This window comes from Homarus americanus, unplaced genomic scaffold, assembly GCF_018991925.1.
Source record: "Homarus americanus isolate GMGI-L3 unplaced genomic scaffold, GMGI_Hamer_2.0 scaffold54443, whole genome shotgun sequence".
NCBI classification, from domain to species: Eukaryota; Metazoa; Arthropoda; class Malacostraca; order Decapoda; family Nephropidae; genus Homarus; species Homarus americanus.
In genome coordinates this window covers 6060588-6076334 of record NW_024750852.1, presented here as the reverse complement: position 1 = coordinate 6076334, position 15747 = coordinate 6060588, and the positions used below count along the sequence as shown (strand labels likewise).

At 39.6% G+C, this 15747-nt stretch overlaps 1 protein-coding gene across 2 annotated transcripts; it reads left to right on the top strand.

The window, feature by feature from the left end:
* The first annotated feature begins 5503 nt into the window (after positions 1 to 5503).
* Positions 5504 to 15120, top strand: LOC121854307 (serine protease HTRA3-like). Of its 2 annotated transcripts, none has more exons than XM_042348893.1 (5): positions 5504 to 5617; positions 10233 to 10298; positions 10621 to 10732; positions 13397 to 13556; positions 13932 to 15120. In XM_042348893.1, exons 1-5 carry the CDS (start codon positions 5595 to 5597, stop codon positions 14111 to 14113), a joined length of 543 nt encoding a protein of 180 aa, XP_042204827.1. In that variant the 5' UTR covers positions 5504 to 5594; the 3' UTR covers positions 14114 to 15120. The 2 variants fall into 2 exon arrangements, with proteins under 2 accessions (XP_042204827.1, XP_042204828.1); XM_042348894.1 differs by lacking the exon at positions 5504 to 5617 and adding an exon at positions 8812 to 8893.
* The last annotated feature ends 627 nt before the right edge of the window (positions 15121 to 15747 follow it).

The window sequence follows — 15747 nt, the reverse complement described above, 5'->3', positions numbered from 1 at the left end:
CAATAGTGTATAGTACAGTACTTATTTCATCTATAAATTTAAGGTAGGTATGTATTGGTATGGCTGGCTTTATTTGTTACCAAAGGGGACAGTCCTGTCTCACATTGACAGTTCATCTATATTATGCAGGCACTCATATTAGTCTTGCTTTATTACTTTAACAGCAACTTTAGCAACATCCAGTATTGGTCAGTATGGTAAGTGTTTTGAGCTCAGTTTTGCTTTTATTTTATCTCTCTTAGACCTTATGGGTGACAAGATACTGTACTGAACATTTGAAATATATTGGGAAAGATTCTGCTGCCCCATGTAACTGTACTGTATACAGAACTGCATAAATTATTTACAGTGATAACATTTTACTTTTGTGTTGAAATAGTTATAATCCAAGTGTTAAGTGAACTGTACATCTGCCACAGGTGTTAAGTGAACTGTACATCTGCCACAGGTGTTAAGGGAGTTGTACATCTGCCATGTGTGTTAAGGGAACTGTACATCTGCCACAGGTATTAAGGGAACTGTACATCTGCCACAGGTGTTAAGGTAACTGTACATCTGCCATGTGTGTTAAGGGAACTGTACATCTGCTACAGGTATTAAGGGAACTGTACACCTGCCACAGGTGTTAAGGTAACTGTACATCTACTTTATGTGTTAAGGGAGTTATGCATTTGCCAAAGGTGTTAAGAGAGTTTTACATCTGCCATAGGTGTTAAGGGAATTGTGCAGTCACCCAAAAAAGTCCTGTCGGCTCTCGTCCTGAACCATGAACCCCAAGATTCAGACTCTTGAATCCGAAGCATTTATGTACAAAATAATGTAACAGTGTCTACTGCTTCGGGTTCACGAGTCTGAATCTCGGGGTTCATGGTTCAGGATGAGAGGCGACAGGACTTTTTTGGGTGACTGTACATCTGCCATGTGTGTTAAGGGAACTATACATCTGCCACATGTGTTAAGGGAACTGTGCCCCTGCTAGCTCAGTGTGGGAAATGGCATATTCAGTACAATACAGATACTAGTAGATAAACTATAAATTTATGTTCAATCGTGAATTCAGATACTGTATACTGTACAGGCATTTTGGTAATTACAGCTATGGTATAATATCATCATGCTACAGTATTAGTGATCAAACAGTCACGTTCCTGTGTGTAAGGTACAGTACCCTCTATTGTTACCTAACTGATTACTCTTGAAGTATACAGTATGTAATATGAATTACATTATTTAACCTCAATAAAAAATTTTAGTGGGCAAAGTTTTGTTGACCTTACAAAAATGAAAGATGAAAAATATGATACCTTTACTGTATACAGTAGGTGAGTAATTTTACTGCAGAGTTTTAACTTTTATTGTTCAGTGGTCAATACAGCACTGTACTACTGCCGCAGTACTGTATGTATGTGTAGATGTATGGTTAATTGAAAAAAAATCCAATATATATCATTGTGCTTTGTCTTCGCAAAATATCAAATGCAGTAGAGACTGACAAATAGATAATGGGTAAACCTAAATGCACTTACAGTACTCTCATTTCTTTCCCCTTTTCTCATTACAACAGCATGCACTTGCCGGGAACTCTTAACCACCCCAGTATTTGTGAGATTATTACAGAGAAGAAACAGAGGAGAGAAGTATGATACTTGAGGAAGGATATAATTATCAGTGTATGATACTGGATCAGTAAGACGGATGAGTGCAGATCTTGTCCAGCACATGTTGGTAATGGAGTGTGTAAAATGGAATTAATGTCAAAATAAGTTGGGGGGGGGATAGCATTCTACACTGCAAAGTTACACAACCCTCATAACTTCAAATTAATTACCCCAATTAATTCAAAAGCCCCTACACTCTCAAGTTGGTTACAATACTGTACCTTCTACACCAATGAGTCAAATGCCATTGGCATAAGTTTTATCATTTTTGACACATGCCTTCTAACATGGTTTGATCCCAGTGGAAAATTTGAAGAAATGTTATTTATCAATATATTTTAAATTTGGCCACAAATTGCTATGATCCTGCAGTTTTTTGGCCTTCCAATCTCAAGATTGTTCCAGTGCACCCAGCTTTGATATTACTAGGTTAGGGCATCAGGGATGTGTGAAGACATCTCGATTATACAGAATGAGATGAGTAAAGAACTGAAATGCCTCCAAAAAGGGAAAGGTCAAAGAAAAGATTGAAGTGTTGTACAAGAACATTCCAAGATATACAGTAGAGTCCAGTAGGAAATAAAATCATCATGGCTGCAGGATACTGAACAAGTCAGTGTTGACTGAGATAGATATTTAGTGAGTAAAATCATACAATTCCATATGTACTACATTACACAATACAGGTACAGTATACAATTTATCTTATATTGTACACTATAAATATAGACAATGCATATATACAATTCTGCATATACTGTATATGGTAATTATAGACAATGCAGCTCAATACTTTCACAACACAAGCAGATCAACAAAAACAGAACTTCACTGCTTATTATGACAAATAGCTTCTCAAGGTGTTAACATTAGAAGAATTGTCCTGTCTCCTGGTAATCACAGGAAAAAATAAACACATACCATAAGATGGTGAAAAAACAAAACAAATCGGGTGTGTGTGTGCAAAAGGAAAATAAAGTGAAAAGATAAATAAAGGTTGGTGTGAAGGTGTAAAACTTTGTGAAGAAAGAAAACGAAATTGATAAAGAATGTGGAATAGGAAGCAAGATTTTAAAGGGATAGATTGTGTGAGAAAAGGGAGAAAGGTACATGAGAGAGGATGGAAAAGGGAAGAGAGGTGATGGAAGGTAAAAATGTACAGGGTGTGTGAAGACAGGAGGGGACATCACCACAACCAGCATCCCACATCCTTCCCTACATAAGCTGCACTTGACCCACTGCCTCAAGCGTCAAGAGATTATAATTCCTCTTCCCAACACTAGTTCTATTTGTCAGTGACGTCACCACACCTTACAAAACGACATAAGTAGAAAGACCAACTAAAGGATCTTGTTTATTTTTTTTAGGTATTTAAAAAAAAGCGACTAATAAATAGCAAAGGAACAATGCATTCTTTACTGGTTTATATAAAAAAAGGGGGTGACAGTAGCATTCCTCATATTTAAATGTATTATGCATTTATTATAATATAATAATATAATATAATAATATAATATAATATAATATATGTAATATAATATAATATATAAAAGAAAATATTTAGTTATTTGAATAACTGTAATAGCCAATAATTGTCTTATTAATATTAACTCAAGATTAAAGAAGCCGCAAGTCCAGAAAGCTGTGAGGCAAACTTTTTCGGAGTGAGAGTTGTGAACTCTTGGAACAACCTGCCAGAGTGTGTTGTGACGGCACCGAGTGTGAGCTCTTTCAAGACCAGACTTGACCAACACTGGAGCGGGTTCAGGTACATTCAGGAGCCGTTGCATGCCCAGTACTTACCAACAGTGCGTGACAGACGTGACCGATTGAATCGTAGTCATTTCTTCGACCATTCTTGGAGCTCACACAGATCCTTCTGCAGATCTTCAGTCTGCTTGGTTCTTGATATCCCGAAATAACTTGGCGTCATCCGCAAACATTTGTATGTAGTATTGTACAGCTTTAGGCATGTCATTTACGAAGCAAACACGCAACAGCGGGCCCAATTCACTGCCCTTTGGTACCCGTCTGTGACGGGTACACATGATGATTTCGTGCCATTAATCACCACACACTGCTTGTGGTCTTGTAGAAAGTCTTCTATCCACACTAGGACATTTCCCCGAATCCTGTACCCTTCCAGTTTAATTTTCAGCCTTTCATGGGGTACACTGTTGAAAGCCATGGCAAAATCTAGGTATATATTGTCAATATTACCAACCTGTTCCAGAATATGGGTCCAAATATCCAGTACCTTGTGTAATTGTGTTAAGCAGGAGCGCCCCGGCATAAAACTGTGTTGGCAATCCTTTACAAGTTTGGTTCGTAGTAGACGTTCCATTGTAGTGGATACCTCCCCTACAAACGCTGTTTGTCGCCGAGTAGCCGACCCCGCGAATTCCCCAGTGTATGCCTCGTGGTCTAGGTCAACCAGCGCCGCCTTACATGACGGAGGTCAACTATTAAGCCACGCCTACCTCCACTATATAAGACCTGACCTCGTGGTGACCTGTCTCTTTCTACCTACACCAACCAGCAAGCAACACCACCTCCTCCTCCTCCTGCCTGGCGGCCCTCGCTCCCGCCGGCGAGCATGGCAACCCACAAGCTGGTCCTCCTCTGAGCACCCTCACCAACCAGCTCTCTCTACTCAACGCTTGTAACCATGCTGCCTTCTCAGCACCAAGCTGCACTGTACATCCAATACAATCTGTATACAGAGAGCACATTGTGAGTTTTCTTTCTCCATCCCATCCTGAGTGTGAACCAAATATTCACAACCCCACACCATCATGGCATCCCTTATAATGGTCTCCAGTACTTTACATACTATGCCTGTCAGGATTACCGGTTTATAGTTGTTCATGGAGTGACGATCGCCCTTCTTGAAGATAAGACTCACACAAGTCATTTTCCATTCACTGGGGACCTTTTGTTCATCCAGGCATTTACTGAACAGGACCTTCAGGGGCTCGGCAAGCTCGTTGCACAACTCTCTTAGCACTCTGGGATGCACCATGTCAGGGCCGGGACTCTTAGGAACCTTTAGCTTTGAGTTTATTTCTTATAACCTCTTCTGTGAACACATCGTGGGTCAGTGCTGTGTCGAACCGTCTGTCCTCAAACGCATGTAGGTTAATCGCATCCTCTCTTGTGAACACCGAGGAAAAGAAGCTTTTCAATGCCTCAGCTTTGTTCTGGGCAGACTCTGTGTAACTACCATCTTTAAGCCTCAGGTCTGATACTCCTACTCGCGTTTTTAATTTCGACTTTGCATAGCGGTAAAACGCCTTTGGGTTTGACTTGACCTCACCTGGAACCAGCCTCTGGAACTCCTTTTCAGCCCTTCTACACTCTATCTTTGCTTGGTTTCTGGCTCTTGCATACATCCTCCTGTCCTGCTCATCGTTTGACCCAACCCACGTCCTGAATTTCTGGGTTTTCTTCTTAACTTTATCGACCGCCGCATGGTTCATGTGTAGGGATCCCCTCGTATTCCTAGAGGCACTGGGTTTGGTCTTGGGTATATATTTATCGATCAAATGGGTCACTTTACTGGTTATGATATTCAGTGAAGTGCCTGCGTTCTTGTGCCACTAGCCCCCACCCACGGCTTCAAGAGTCCAGCATGTAGGATAATGTCATGGATTTCTATACAATAATAATAATCACTATTTAATATAAATAGATCTTTGGTTCCCTAAGTTATTATTAATACATGGATAGTTTATTGTTTAATCGACAGATAACTGACGTCACTAACCTGACCACAAACTTCCCCTTTGAGGAGATTTTGTCATAAGCTACTTATCTCCCGCCTACTACCAAACACGTCAAGAGGACCATCGCTGGAGCCTCCCACGTCACTTGCCACTGTCACCCGCTGCACGACGGCCACTGCTGCTCCTGCCCCACGGTTGCCACACCACCACCATGACCACCGCGGCACATCTCAGGTGGAGTTAAACTAGATCATTTTAACAGTTTTGGATACTCAAACATACAAATGTGATACTTACAGTATGGCCGATTTAAAAGTTCGACATCACAGGGGAGAATCCAGTAATATCAAAAGGGAGGGAGGTCCAAGAAGGGGGCTTTAAGCCATTCCTCTTATATTTTTTTTTTGTCTGACTAATATCATGGGCATTTTGAGGCCATTTTGAAGGCATGTGCACTTGATATTAGGAGATATTGTGAGGTCAATAGCAATTATTTTTTACATTACAGAAATGCGTGAATACAATACTGCATTAAAGAAAAAGTATTGAAATTTTCTAATGAAAAGAGGGGGTCCGGACCCCCAGGCCCCCCTGGATCCGCCCTTGCATCATCTTACCCTAATGAATGTATGGTGTACATATTGCTTTATAGGAAAGAATTTAATATAAAACTTCAACTGGTCTCTCTCTACTGAGCGCTATAGATTATTGTCAAACCAGCTGCGGTAATATGCGAGAAAATCAGCAGTCAAACAGCCAAGATTTTGTCAGTATGTTTTCGGACGCGATTTAATTGGGTCACTTTGAAACTATTCAGTTGTGTATTGCTTAATTCTCATTGCCTGGTCAAAGAATTATTTCCACTTGCCTACTAACCATCCCAGCTCAATCATTTCCACCGGCCATTCTCACGCCCACGATTTTTTTGCCACGTACCGCGGCTAGTTTATTGTGCACCTCATACTCATCCTGTGAGCGGCAGCAGTAGAGGTCACAAAGGGTAAGTGTGTATAACATACCCCAGTGGTCAAGATATTATGAAATTCAATGTTATAGAGTGTTCAAAATACAATGCAATACATTGTTTAGTTCTGTACATAAAGGATGACTTATTCACAACCGTCTTGCAGCGTAAAGCAATATGCTTGGCCGCAAACTGTTATTCACATCTGTGTGGATAGGTATTCAAAACTCAAACTTGTCTGCTTGCGTCAAATTCACCAACAAGTACTTTCTGGTTACACTTTTAAGGGTTCTTTTTGACAAACCCGCCTTGTATTCAACAGTGTCTGTGTTAGACGCGAGTTTGGCTCGGATATCAATATTGTCATGTTCTCTGAAGCCCACAAACCATCTTGGCCCTCGAGCACATAGGGCCGACTTGATCACCAAGGGGAGCTGGTGGAGGGGGGGCAGCATGCAAGTGACACATAGCGGCAACACACACACAACTACAAAGGATGAAGAGATCGAACCTCCGCCCACCCCTCGACGCCCCGCCACTCTTCAATACGCCTACACTGCCTACGCTTTCTCATATGTCCTGCTTGTGGCAGCCGCTCAAAATTGAAGACCATTATTAAGTTCAGACAGTATTACTTAGCGTACAGTACTTAGTTTATATGTTACCTGGCTCTATTATTATTGTACTCAATTGCATCGCTGGGAAATAGTGGCGTAGGAAGAATGTGACGGAGTGAGATGCAACGATACTGGATGTAAATTTGGTAATATAAATAATCATCTATAATTAACAATTATTTTAACAATCCCTCGCGACGGTGTCACTGCCAAGCGACTGCTCTAAGTATAAACTCAGTTAAGCCAAGGAATCTGAGACTAGAAGGATAGCTCACTCAATTGTTTGTCCTCCGCGACGGTAGCGTCACCAAGCGGCTGAAGAGTAAAAGCACATTAAGCCCATTGCGTCTTGCATGATATTGTGTGACAGCACCAGATTATTCAATAAAAACCATTTATATATCTTGTCTGTAGGTTATTGAAATCCAAATTTAGATATCTAGGAATAATGTCGAAGAGTAACTTAGATTATTTTGCAGAAAAATTGAATATTTTCCTTAGTGCATATACTCCCTTTGGTTCTTCAGTACAGCTTTGCACCAGTTTTACACTATTTATGATAAAATCTCAGATAGTTAACCAATGCACTATATTGTGGTTACTTTAAACACAGTAGCGATATAGAAATCATCACTGTTTTTTTACAAGTTGGAAACCGAGCTGTCAGTCACACTACTGTTTCACATTTTTTGCTCATTAGTTTATTGATTAGTAATTCTTTTTTTTTTTGCTTAATACAGTTAAACATCAAGAGTACACAACTACAAATGAATTGTTGGAGAGATAACTGATCGAGGTCTTAAGATTAGGCTGCTACAGTGGAAAAGGTGTGGAGATCAGGTTTATTATTCAATACTTGAATAATATTAATAATAATAATCAGTAAAATTGTGAAGCAGGTTTACAATTGGATAGGCATGTATATAAACTATGCAGGTACAATTCAGCATGGATATAGACAATACAGGTACAGTATACAACAATGGTAGACAGTAAGGCAATTTGACCAAAGATAACTGAAACTTGCCATGCTTAATTCCAGGAGGGTTCTTTGATTAGGCCCCGTTGTGGGTCGATGACCTGTGCCCGGGTGGGCTAATCCCCGTAAAAAATAAAAAATAAAATAAATAAATAAATAAAAAATTACAAAGCGGGATGCTATCCACTGAACGGGTGCCAAAGAAAATTCAGATTACACCCCTATTTCATAGTGGCCACTGATTGAGTTTCTGATGTACACTATCAATTCTGAAGAGTGGGTAGTTATCAAAATTAAATGCATTAAATAAATATAGAGCTCATAAAAACTAATGAGCAGTCAACATTGACAAAAGTAGGTTTACGACTCGCCTTTCTGAATCCTTTGGAAATCTGAAGAAAGACAGGTTTCTGTTCCTTTTGTTGTAACAAGTTATAGTTGCACAGTAATTGTATCCCATTGTAGATGGTAAAATAATGTGCACAAGACAATCAAAAACAAAGCACTCACCAAAATGTGCGTCTCCCTCCCTTTAAACTTTGCATATCAACTATTGTTTATACTTAGCAGCCAGTTGGCGGCGCCTGTCGGGGGTGAACCAGAGCCGTAGAGTTCGGTCAACTTGGTGACATGCAAGCACATGTTGTTACTCATCTGAAGTTTGCGCGCGTCATGATTACGGTGTTATTTATTCAGTAAATTTGTCATACATGTTTACAATTAGATAAGCATGTTTACAAACTGTGGGAGACAGCCCGCTGAGTAACAATATGGTGCCCAGTTGGCCGCACGGAGCGAACGATCCTTCTAGCCTAGAGTATAGAATCTTTGGCTGAGGATATATAAACGAGTGGAGGCGACTGGAGGGGTTCAGTTCCACCCGCGTCGCCAATTGTATAAGACGTCACCACCCGCGGCCCACCATCCTCGGGAATATTCTGCCAATATTAGTAAGAATATTCTTATGTTCTCGTAAGGCGCATAGGGGTTATGTATTCGTGAACCAAACATCAAGAAAATAACTAATTTGATCAGACTGATATTAAAGATACGAGTAGAGGAGACTTGAAACTCTTAAACCAAATTAATATTGTACGTAAGTGTGAGATCAAATAGAGTAAAAAAGTTTTTGAATGACTGAAGGAACCCATTCCCCATGTTCTATTATTTAATACAGATGTACTGCATGAATACCTGAAGAACAAAATGAAAACGTCGCGTTTTGTCTTTCAAGACAGATACATAATGTATGTATTGTACTGGAGAACGAATGTTTTTAAAAGAGTTACGCCACACAAAGAACGAGCGGAAATTTCAATCTGAAGTACTGTACCTTATTAGAGACAAACTAGACTAATGTATCAGGAAACATTTTTAGTGATTTTTATTCGTGAGAATGAAAATTTGGGATGGATATTGAAAAAATTATGTGGTTATAGGCCTTCCGACTTCATTCTGCTCGCTTAAAAAACTTTTAGGCACATATACAGTATTATAATTGATTATATCCAATTATTACCTGGAGTGAAAACTGACATAACTTAGTTACAGTCAACATCAACGCAGCTTCCCGCTATTATCCGACAATTTATGATTCTTTTTTAAAGGAAATTTTAACTTCGATTTTCAAGTGGTTTATAATTATCCGGATTATACATATTTTAGCATAATGTAAAAGGACCCGTTTTGGCAAATTCAGTGTCCGCTCTGCTTTGGTGTTAATAGTCACATTTGGGTTTATTTTGGTGCCAAGAATCCAAGATCAATACTAAAATGGATTCATCCTGGTGTTTTAATTGTCTAATTCATTCCATTCGGATATTCATGCATTCCACCAGATGCCGTATTTCAACTGAGGATACAATGTTGTATATATTAATGTATACAAAATTAATTGTTCTCGCGGAAACTGAAATATTGCACATGGGATACTTGTCTCATCAAATTTTCATTCAGTCATAATGAAAGGATCTGTGGAGTACTGTATTTATTATGTCTGAAATTTGGTCTCTCATTACACCAACGTCTGCTATAGAGGATTCGTTGATGTTATTTACATGTGATACGGAAAACAAGGTGTTATTATTTAAAATGGATAGGTGTAACTGTTTTCTATATCTGCTGTCTGTCAATACGGCTACCTGTCTCAGCGAACATAGGCATCTAGAAGTTTAAGCGGGTACATGTCTTGAGCTGAAGTAGCATTGTTGTTTCATAATGCTGTATAGTAATGTATTGTAGTGTGTCCAGTGCTGTGTGGGGGGGGGTGACAGTATTTTTGTGTTGCAGGTGGACCATGCTGGGCCTTCTCACTCTCACCTTCTTCACCGCCTCCGCCGCTGTCACCGCCGTCAGGTTAGTTACCAGCAACTCCACCTTCCCCGGGTGACTTAACAAGCTCCGTCCTTCCTGAACTATAAATTACATTACTTCCCTCCTTGTAATTCAGCCAGCATTCATCAGTTATTCAGCTAACTTCCCGTCCTTTCATCCTTCCTTCTACCGCCCACCTCCCCTGCACTCCAGTCTTCTGTTTATCAGGCAACGTCGACTGCGGATGGTAATGTCACATGTGTTATCGCTTCTGTTCACTTTAAATATATATTTGTAATTTTCACATAAATTGTATATTTATTACAGTATGTATATGAAAATTACGAACACAAATGATCGACAGACCTGAGGCTCTGCAGTGCAGACCTTGTAACCCCAACCGTTGTCCCGCCATCGGGGAGTGTCACCGCGGCATCACCTGGGACGTGTGTAACTGTTGTGAAGTCTGCGCTAAGGTAAGACTTATATTTAATTTCTCCCTATCTATCACACTTCCTGGGTGACTTCCATCTGTATAACTATGATATCTTTCAGTCTAAACAGCTTTATTTTGCAGTGCTGTATTACTGTAATTACTTGGATCTAGTTCAGGTTCAGGATTATTACTAAACCATTGTTCAAATATTTCACAAAATATTAACCCTTGATTCTTCAGTAATGAACCACAGACAGAACAATGAATAATGACCATGATCTTCCTGTATTATGAAAAATCAAATTCAAATATCCGATGGCCAGAAAAGAAAAAACGCGATGTATCCGTTAAAATGATGAAACGTTAACAACAACAAAAATTAAGAGTTAATGGTTAGCACTCTGGACTCTGAATCCAGCAATCCGACACCCCCCCCTGCAAAGACCTCCATAGCGCGGGCGCGAAGGAGGTGATCACCTGGTGCGTCTGGAGAGTAGCTGCTGCATTTCCACTGGAGCTCGGGATAATGAGTCCCCAATCAGGTTGTCCACCCCCTTTATATGCCGGACTTGTAGATTATAGGGCTGGGTGGGGAGAGCCCAGCGGAGGATTCGCTGGTTGGAGGTCTTGTTGGTTTGGATTTGGGATCCAGGGAACTACTTTTAGCAGTTCGACACTTTGGGTGTTTACAAGACTGGATCGTATGGCCTGGGTTTTTACAGTAAGAACAATAAAACTTTGTTGCATCATGGGGGGGGGTAGGTGTGGGACCTTTCGACCTACCACTCACGTCCCCAAGGTTATCATCAGAGGAGGACCTAACATGTCGGAAAGTATCACGTTCCCTACGGCACAGTGACTCCACCAGCAAGGCGTACTCATCAGCCAGCTCAGCCGCACGTCCTAAATTAACCTCTCCACGCTCCTCCACATGCTTCAAAATGTGAAATGGTATCTTGCTCTTCCACTCCTCCAGGACTACCAAGTTTAACAAATCCTGAGGTGGCCATTGTTAAGAAAACCTAGATAAATTAACTTATGGTCAAAAGATAAGATAAGTGGATTACCCTAGAAAATATCACGGCAGTGGATAACCAGAAAGTCCCGGAAACTAACCAAGTTATACCTAGGGAAATTACACTTATGAATATTGTTCTTCTGATAAGATCCTTAGATAATGATAAGAGACTTGGAATAGGAAGGGCGTATTACGGCATTAATATAAAGATCCGGATTAACAACCCTGAGTAAACAGGAAGGGTGTATTACGGGATTAATATAAAGATCCGGATTAACAACCCTTAGATATTTGAAAGAGGAAGGGCGTATTACGGCATTACTATAAAGATCCGGATTACACTTAGATACTTGAAACAGGAAGGGCGTATTACGGCATTAATATAAAGATCCGAATTAACAACCCTTAGATACTTGATTATTGACCCCGAATGAGATAATGAGAAGAACAATAATTGAGGCTTTATAATTACGGGGTCCTGGTAGAGCGGGGCGTCCCAAGAAATCACTTCACCCTAAACTAGTGACTATGGAACAGCCTACTCTGGAGCGAGGGTACGGCATTAAACAGATCCGGATTCTTCCCTACACTCGATAAGACTTACTACACGACTGCCACGTGTAATAACAGGTAAGCCTTATGACACTTGGAACCTAATATCCTACGTCTGTCACTCTTACTGTACGATAATACCAATATATGCGCACACATATGAAGGAAACTTTAAACCACCGTAAAGTAATTCTGAACAGAAGTGACTGGGAGGAATAATTAACAATGAGTAACAAGGGGGTTAAGAAATATGGCACTTAAGGTCGTGTCCTGTCACGGTCGCCATTTGTTACGAGTTGGGGATTTAGAATATAGTTAAAAGTCTACCCAGATCCCAACAGGCAACAACAAAAAAACAAAGACGATCGGACTATAAAAGGGTAGACAAAGGATGCGAGTTTTTGTTGTGTATAATAAAGTACCATAAATTCCTTAACAAAATATTCAGCTTTCTATAATTTACCCTTAACCATACTTAACCTAAACATTAACAGTATATACATATTTATACAACATAAACAATTTTGAAACAAGTGGACGTGGGGGAGGCAATATAAGATTACAAATACTTAAGTGCGGAGCTGAGATGGCTGACGAGTAAGGCTGAGTATTGTAGAAAACGGTGGGTAGTCACTGTCCCGTAGGTTTCCAGGATAGGTGGTCCTGTGGTCACTTCCCAGAGTAAACTGAAATCTCATCAAACTGGAAATGATGAAGAAGACCTGTAGGAGGTGACGCAACAACCAGGATATGGAGAAGGGAAACCCCGGAGTGGTAACCAAGACTAGTCATACTCGTGTTTTGTCCCTAGATGGCGTTGCTCGTAGTGCTGGGTAGGTAGATCAGGACAATAGATGGCGTGGTTCGTAGTGCTGGGTAGGTAGATCATGACAATTGGTGGCGTGGTTCGTAACAGAGACCCTTTGATGAATCTAATTTCTTAGCTATGCAAATTGCATGTCACAGAAAACTGGCGTAGAATCTTTGACCCACCCTCAAAAAACACCGAAATAAATTGAGGACAGTTTTCTTGCCTTCAGCCTCAGGAATTTAGTACCATAGTGTGTAGTCAAACTATTTGCTTGTCTCGCATTCCGATTTTATGACGTATTTGACGAAGGTGTACAATTTTAGGGTTTGAACGAGGAGTGTGGAGGGCCATGGAGTGCTTACGGTAAGTGTGGTTTCGGACTGACGTGCCTCAAGGATGCACGGGAATGCCCTTACCTCTTCCACCCTCGAGGCTCTGGGGCTGACACTGGCTCTAACATCTGCGACGAGTACCTCTTTAATGGTAACATCCTCAGCAGCAATCTTGCAATTGTTTCTTTCATGAGCACATAGTATGTAGTAATGATAAATACTATTTTTTTCTAAAAAAAAATTGATTTGTAAATAAAACAATACAAACTGTAAATGAAGAACATCATTATTAACCTGCCCTAAGTTAGATATATTAAGGTTATGTAATGATAGTAAACGACGTCTTAAATAAGACAAATTTTACTCATATTGTATGACTTGTTTCCGTTAAGTTATAGCAATAAAACTAAGAAGTTTCCCTAAAGTTGGTAGAAATGTAATTCGCGTTTTAAGGTTAAATCTGAGTTATTATTATTATTATTATTATTATTATTATTATTATTATTATTATGCTGTATCCCTGCAGCCATTGGGCGATGTGTGCGGAATGGTAACGTGGTGGAGTCCACCTTCAAGCGGAATATGGCCAAAGAAGTGATCGAAGCAGAGGAACCGCAAGACGACGCAGCGACGCCGCCCAAAGAAGGTGACGCCATTGTGGGCAAGAGACTCATGCTTAAAGGTGTACTCAGGGGAGTCGAATACTGAGTGGTGGTCACAGCCGCAACCTCCAACCAGCCACCGTGATAGATCATGAACATGCTTCTACAGTAGTAAAAAATAATGCTGTGGCTATGGAGCCGGACCTGACTAACTATATATTTGCTAGGGATCCGGGTATTCATAGTATGTGTACAAAATAACTATTTATGACAGCAGACATGAACCAACCTAACTAAAGGAAAAGTAACAGACGTGACCGATCGCCCAAGAGACTAACGAGCCGATCAGTGGTGAAGATAAAAGATAACCTTACAACAACTTAGGCTGGGTTCAGTTAGATTTGGTTTGTATTTTATGTCGACGCTTCCGCTTATAACATATACTTTACATATGACCTAATTGGCCTCTTGCGTGTGAACTGGGAGGTCAATTATTTCAAACAACGATTATGCTTACCCGGCTCTCCAACAAAATTACGGACTGGAAACCTCTTAACAATTTATTATTTTCCGATCGATAAGACCATTTATAATTATCTTGATTATGTCATATTATGACACAGCAAAGGTAATGGAAAATCTATAATTCGATATAATAATATTCAGTTGGTTGTCCTACAGAATTGTAATCCATGAGACAACAGCAGATTTATGATCCACACATCAGACCCTCAGTGACACAATGTAAACAAAGCATTTGAACTTTATTGTTTCATAAATGAGTCTGATGAAATATCAGTGTTCATGTTCCATTGACGCTGACAAGTCTTTAGTGACTGGATACTCGCAAAGCACACACCCACATTTTATATATATATATATATATATATATATATATATATATATATATATATATATATATATATATATATATATATATATATATATATATATATTTCATTAGCCCAATAAACACGTCTTTGAAACATTACATTACGTAAGAAAATGTCCACAGTTTTAAAGCCCCAAATAAATTATGTAAAAATGTATATCTGTTATATAAGAAACTTAAATTTACGGTGATGAAACAAAATACAGACTGTACCAACATTTTCTGTGTCCCTTATTCACTATAAATCTTGTACTGAATAGTAGCAATGAGCATATACAGGCTAAATACCGATACAGTAATTGCAAAATAGCTATTATTACTGTGTATTTTTTCTTCGAAAATTCAAACTAGTATGTACTGTACAGTATATAAAAACAACCATGTAGATCAGAGGTGTCAAACTCATGACCCGCGGGCCAAATGTGGCCCGCGGGATGACGGTAAAATTTATCATCCATCCCATGAAATTATGAAAAAAAAATATATAATCATGTTTATTTAGTAAAATGAATTTTACATACTTAAGATCAGACAAACCCAAATGAGGTATTCCTGGTAAGCCAGGTAAGGCAATGTGTGTGAAGCTGTAAACTTCAATCCTGCAAATACTGTATGTGATATAGCACTTGTGTTGGCCCTGAAGGGGGTAACTAAAATAAGAATTGGCCCTCGAAAGGTCTTGAGTTTAACATCACTGATGTACATATTCATAATACATACTATCAATGCATAGCATCGTTACTAACCTAACTAAACTACCTCCATATCGAACCCAATTTAGGTGTAGTCTGGTTATGATTGTAAATGAATTACTATAATTTCCATTCAGTTAAGCAATAAAAGCTTGA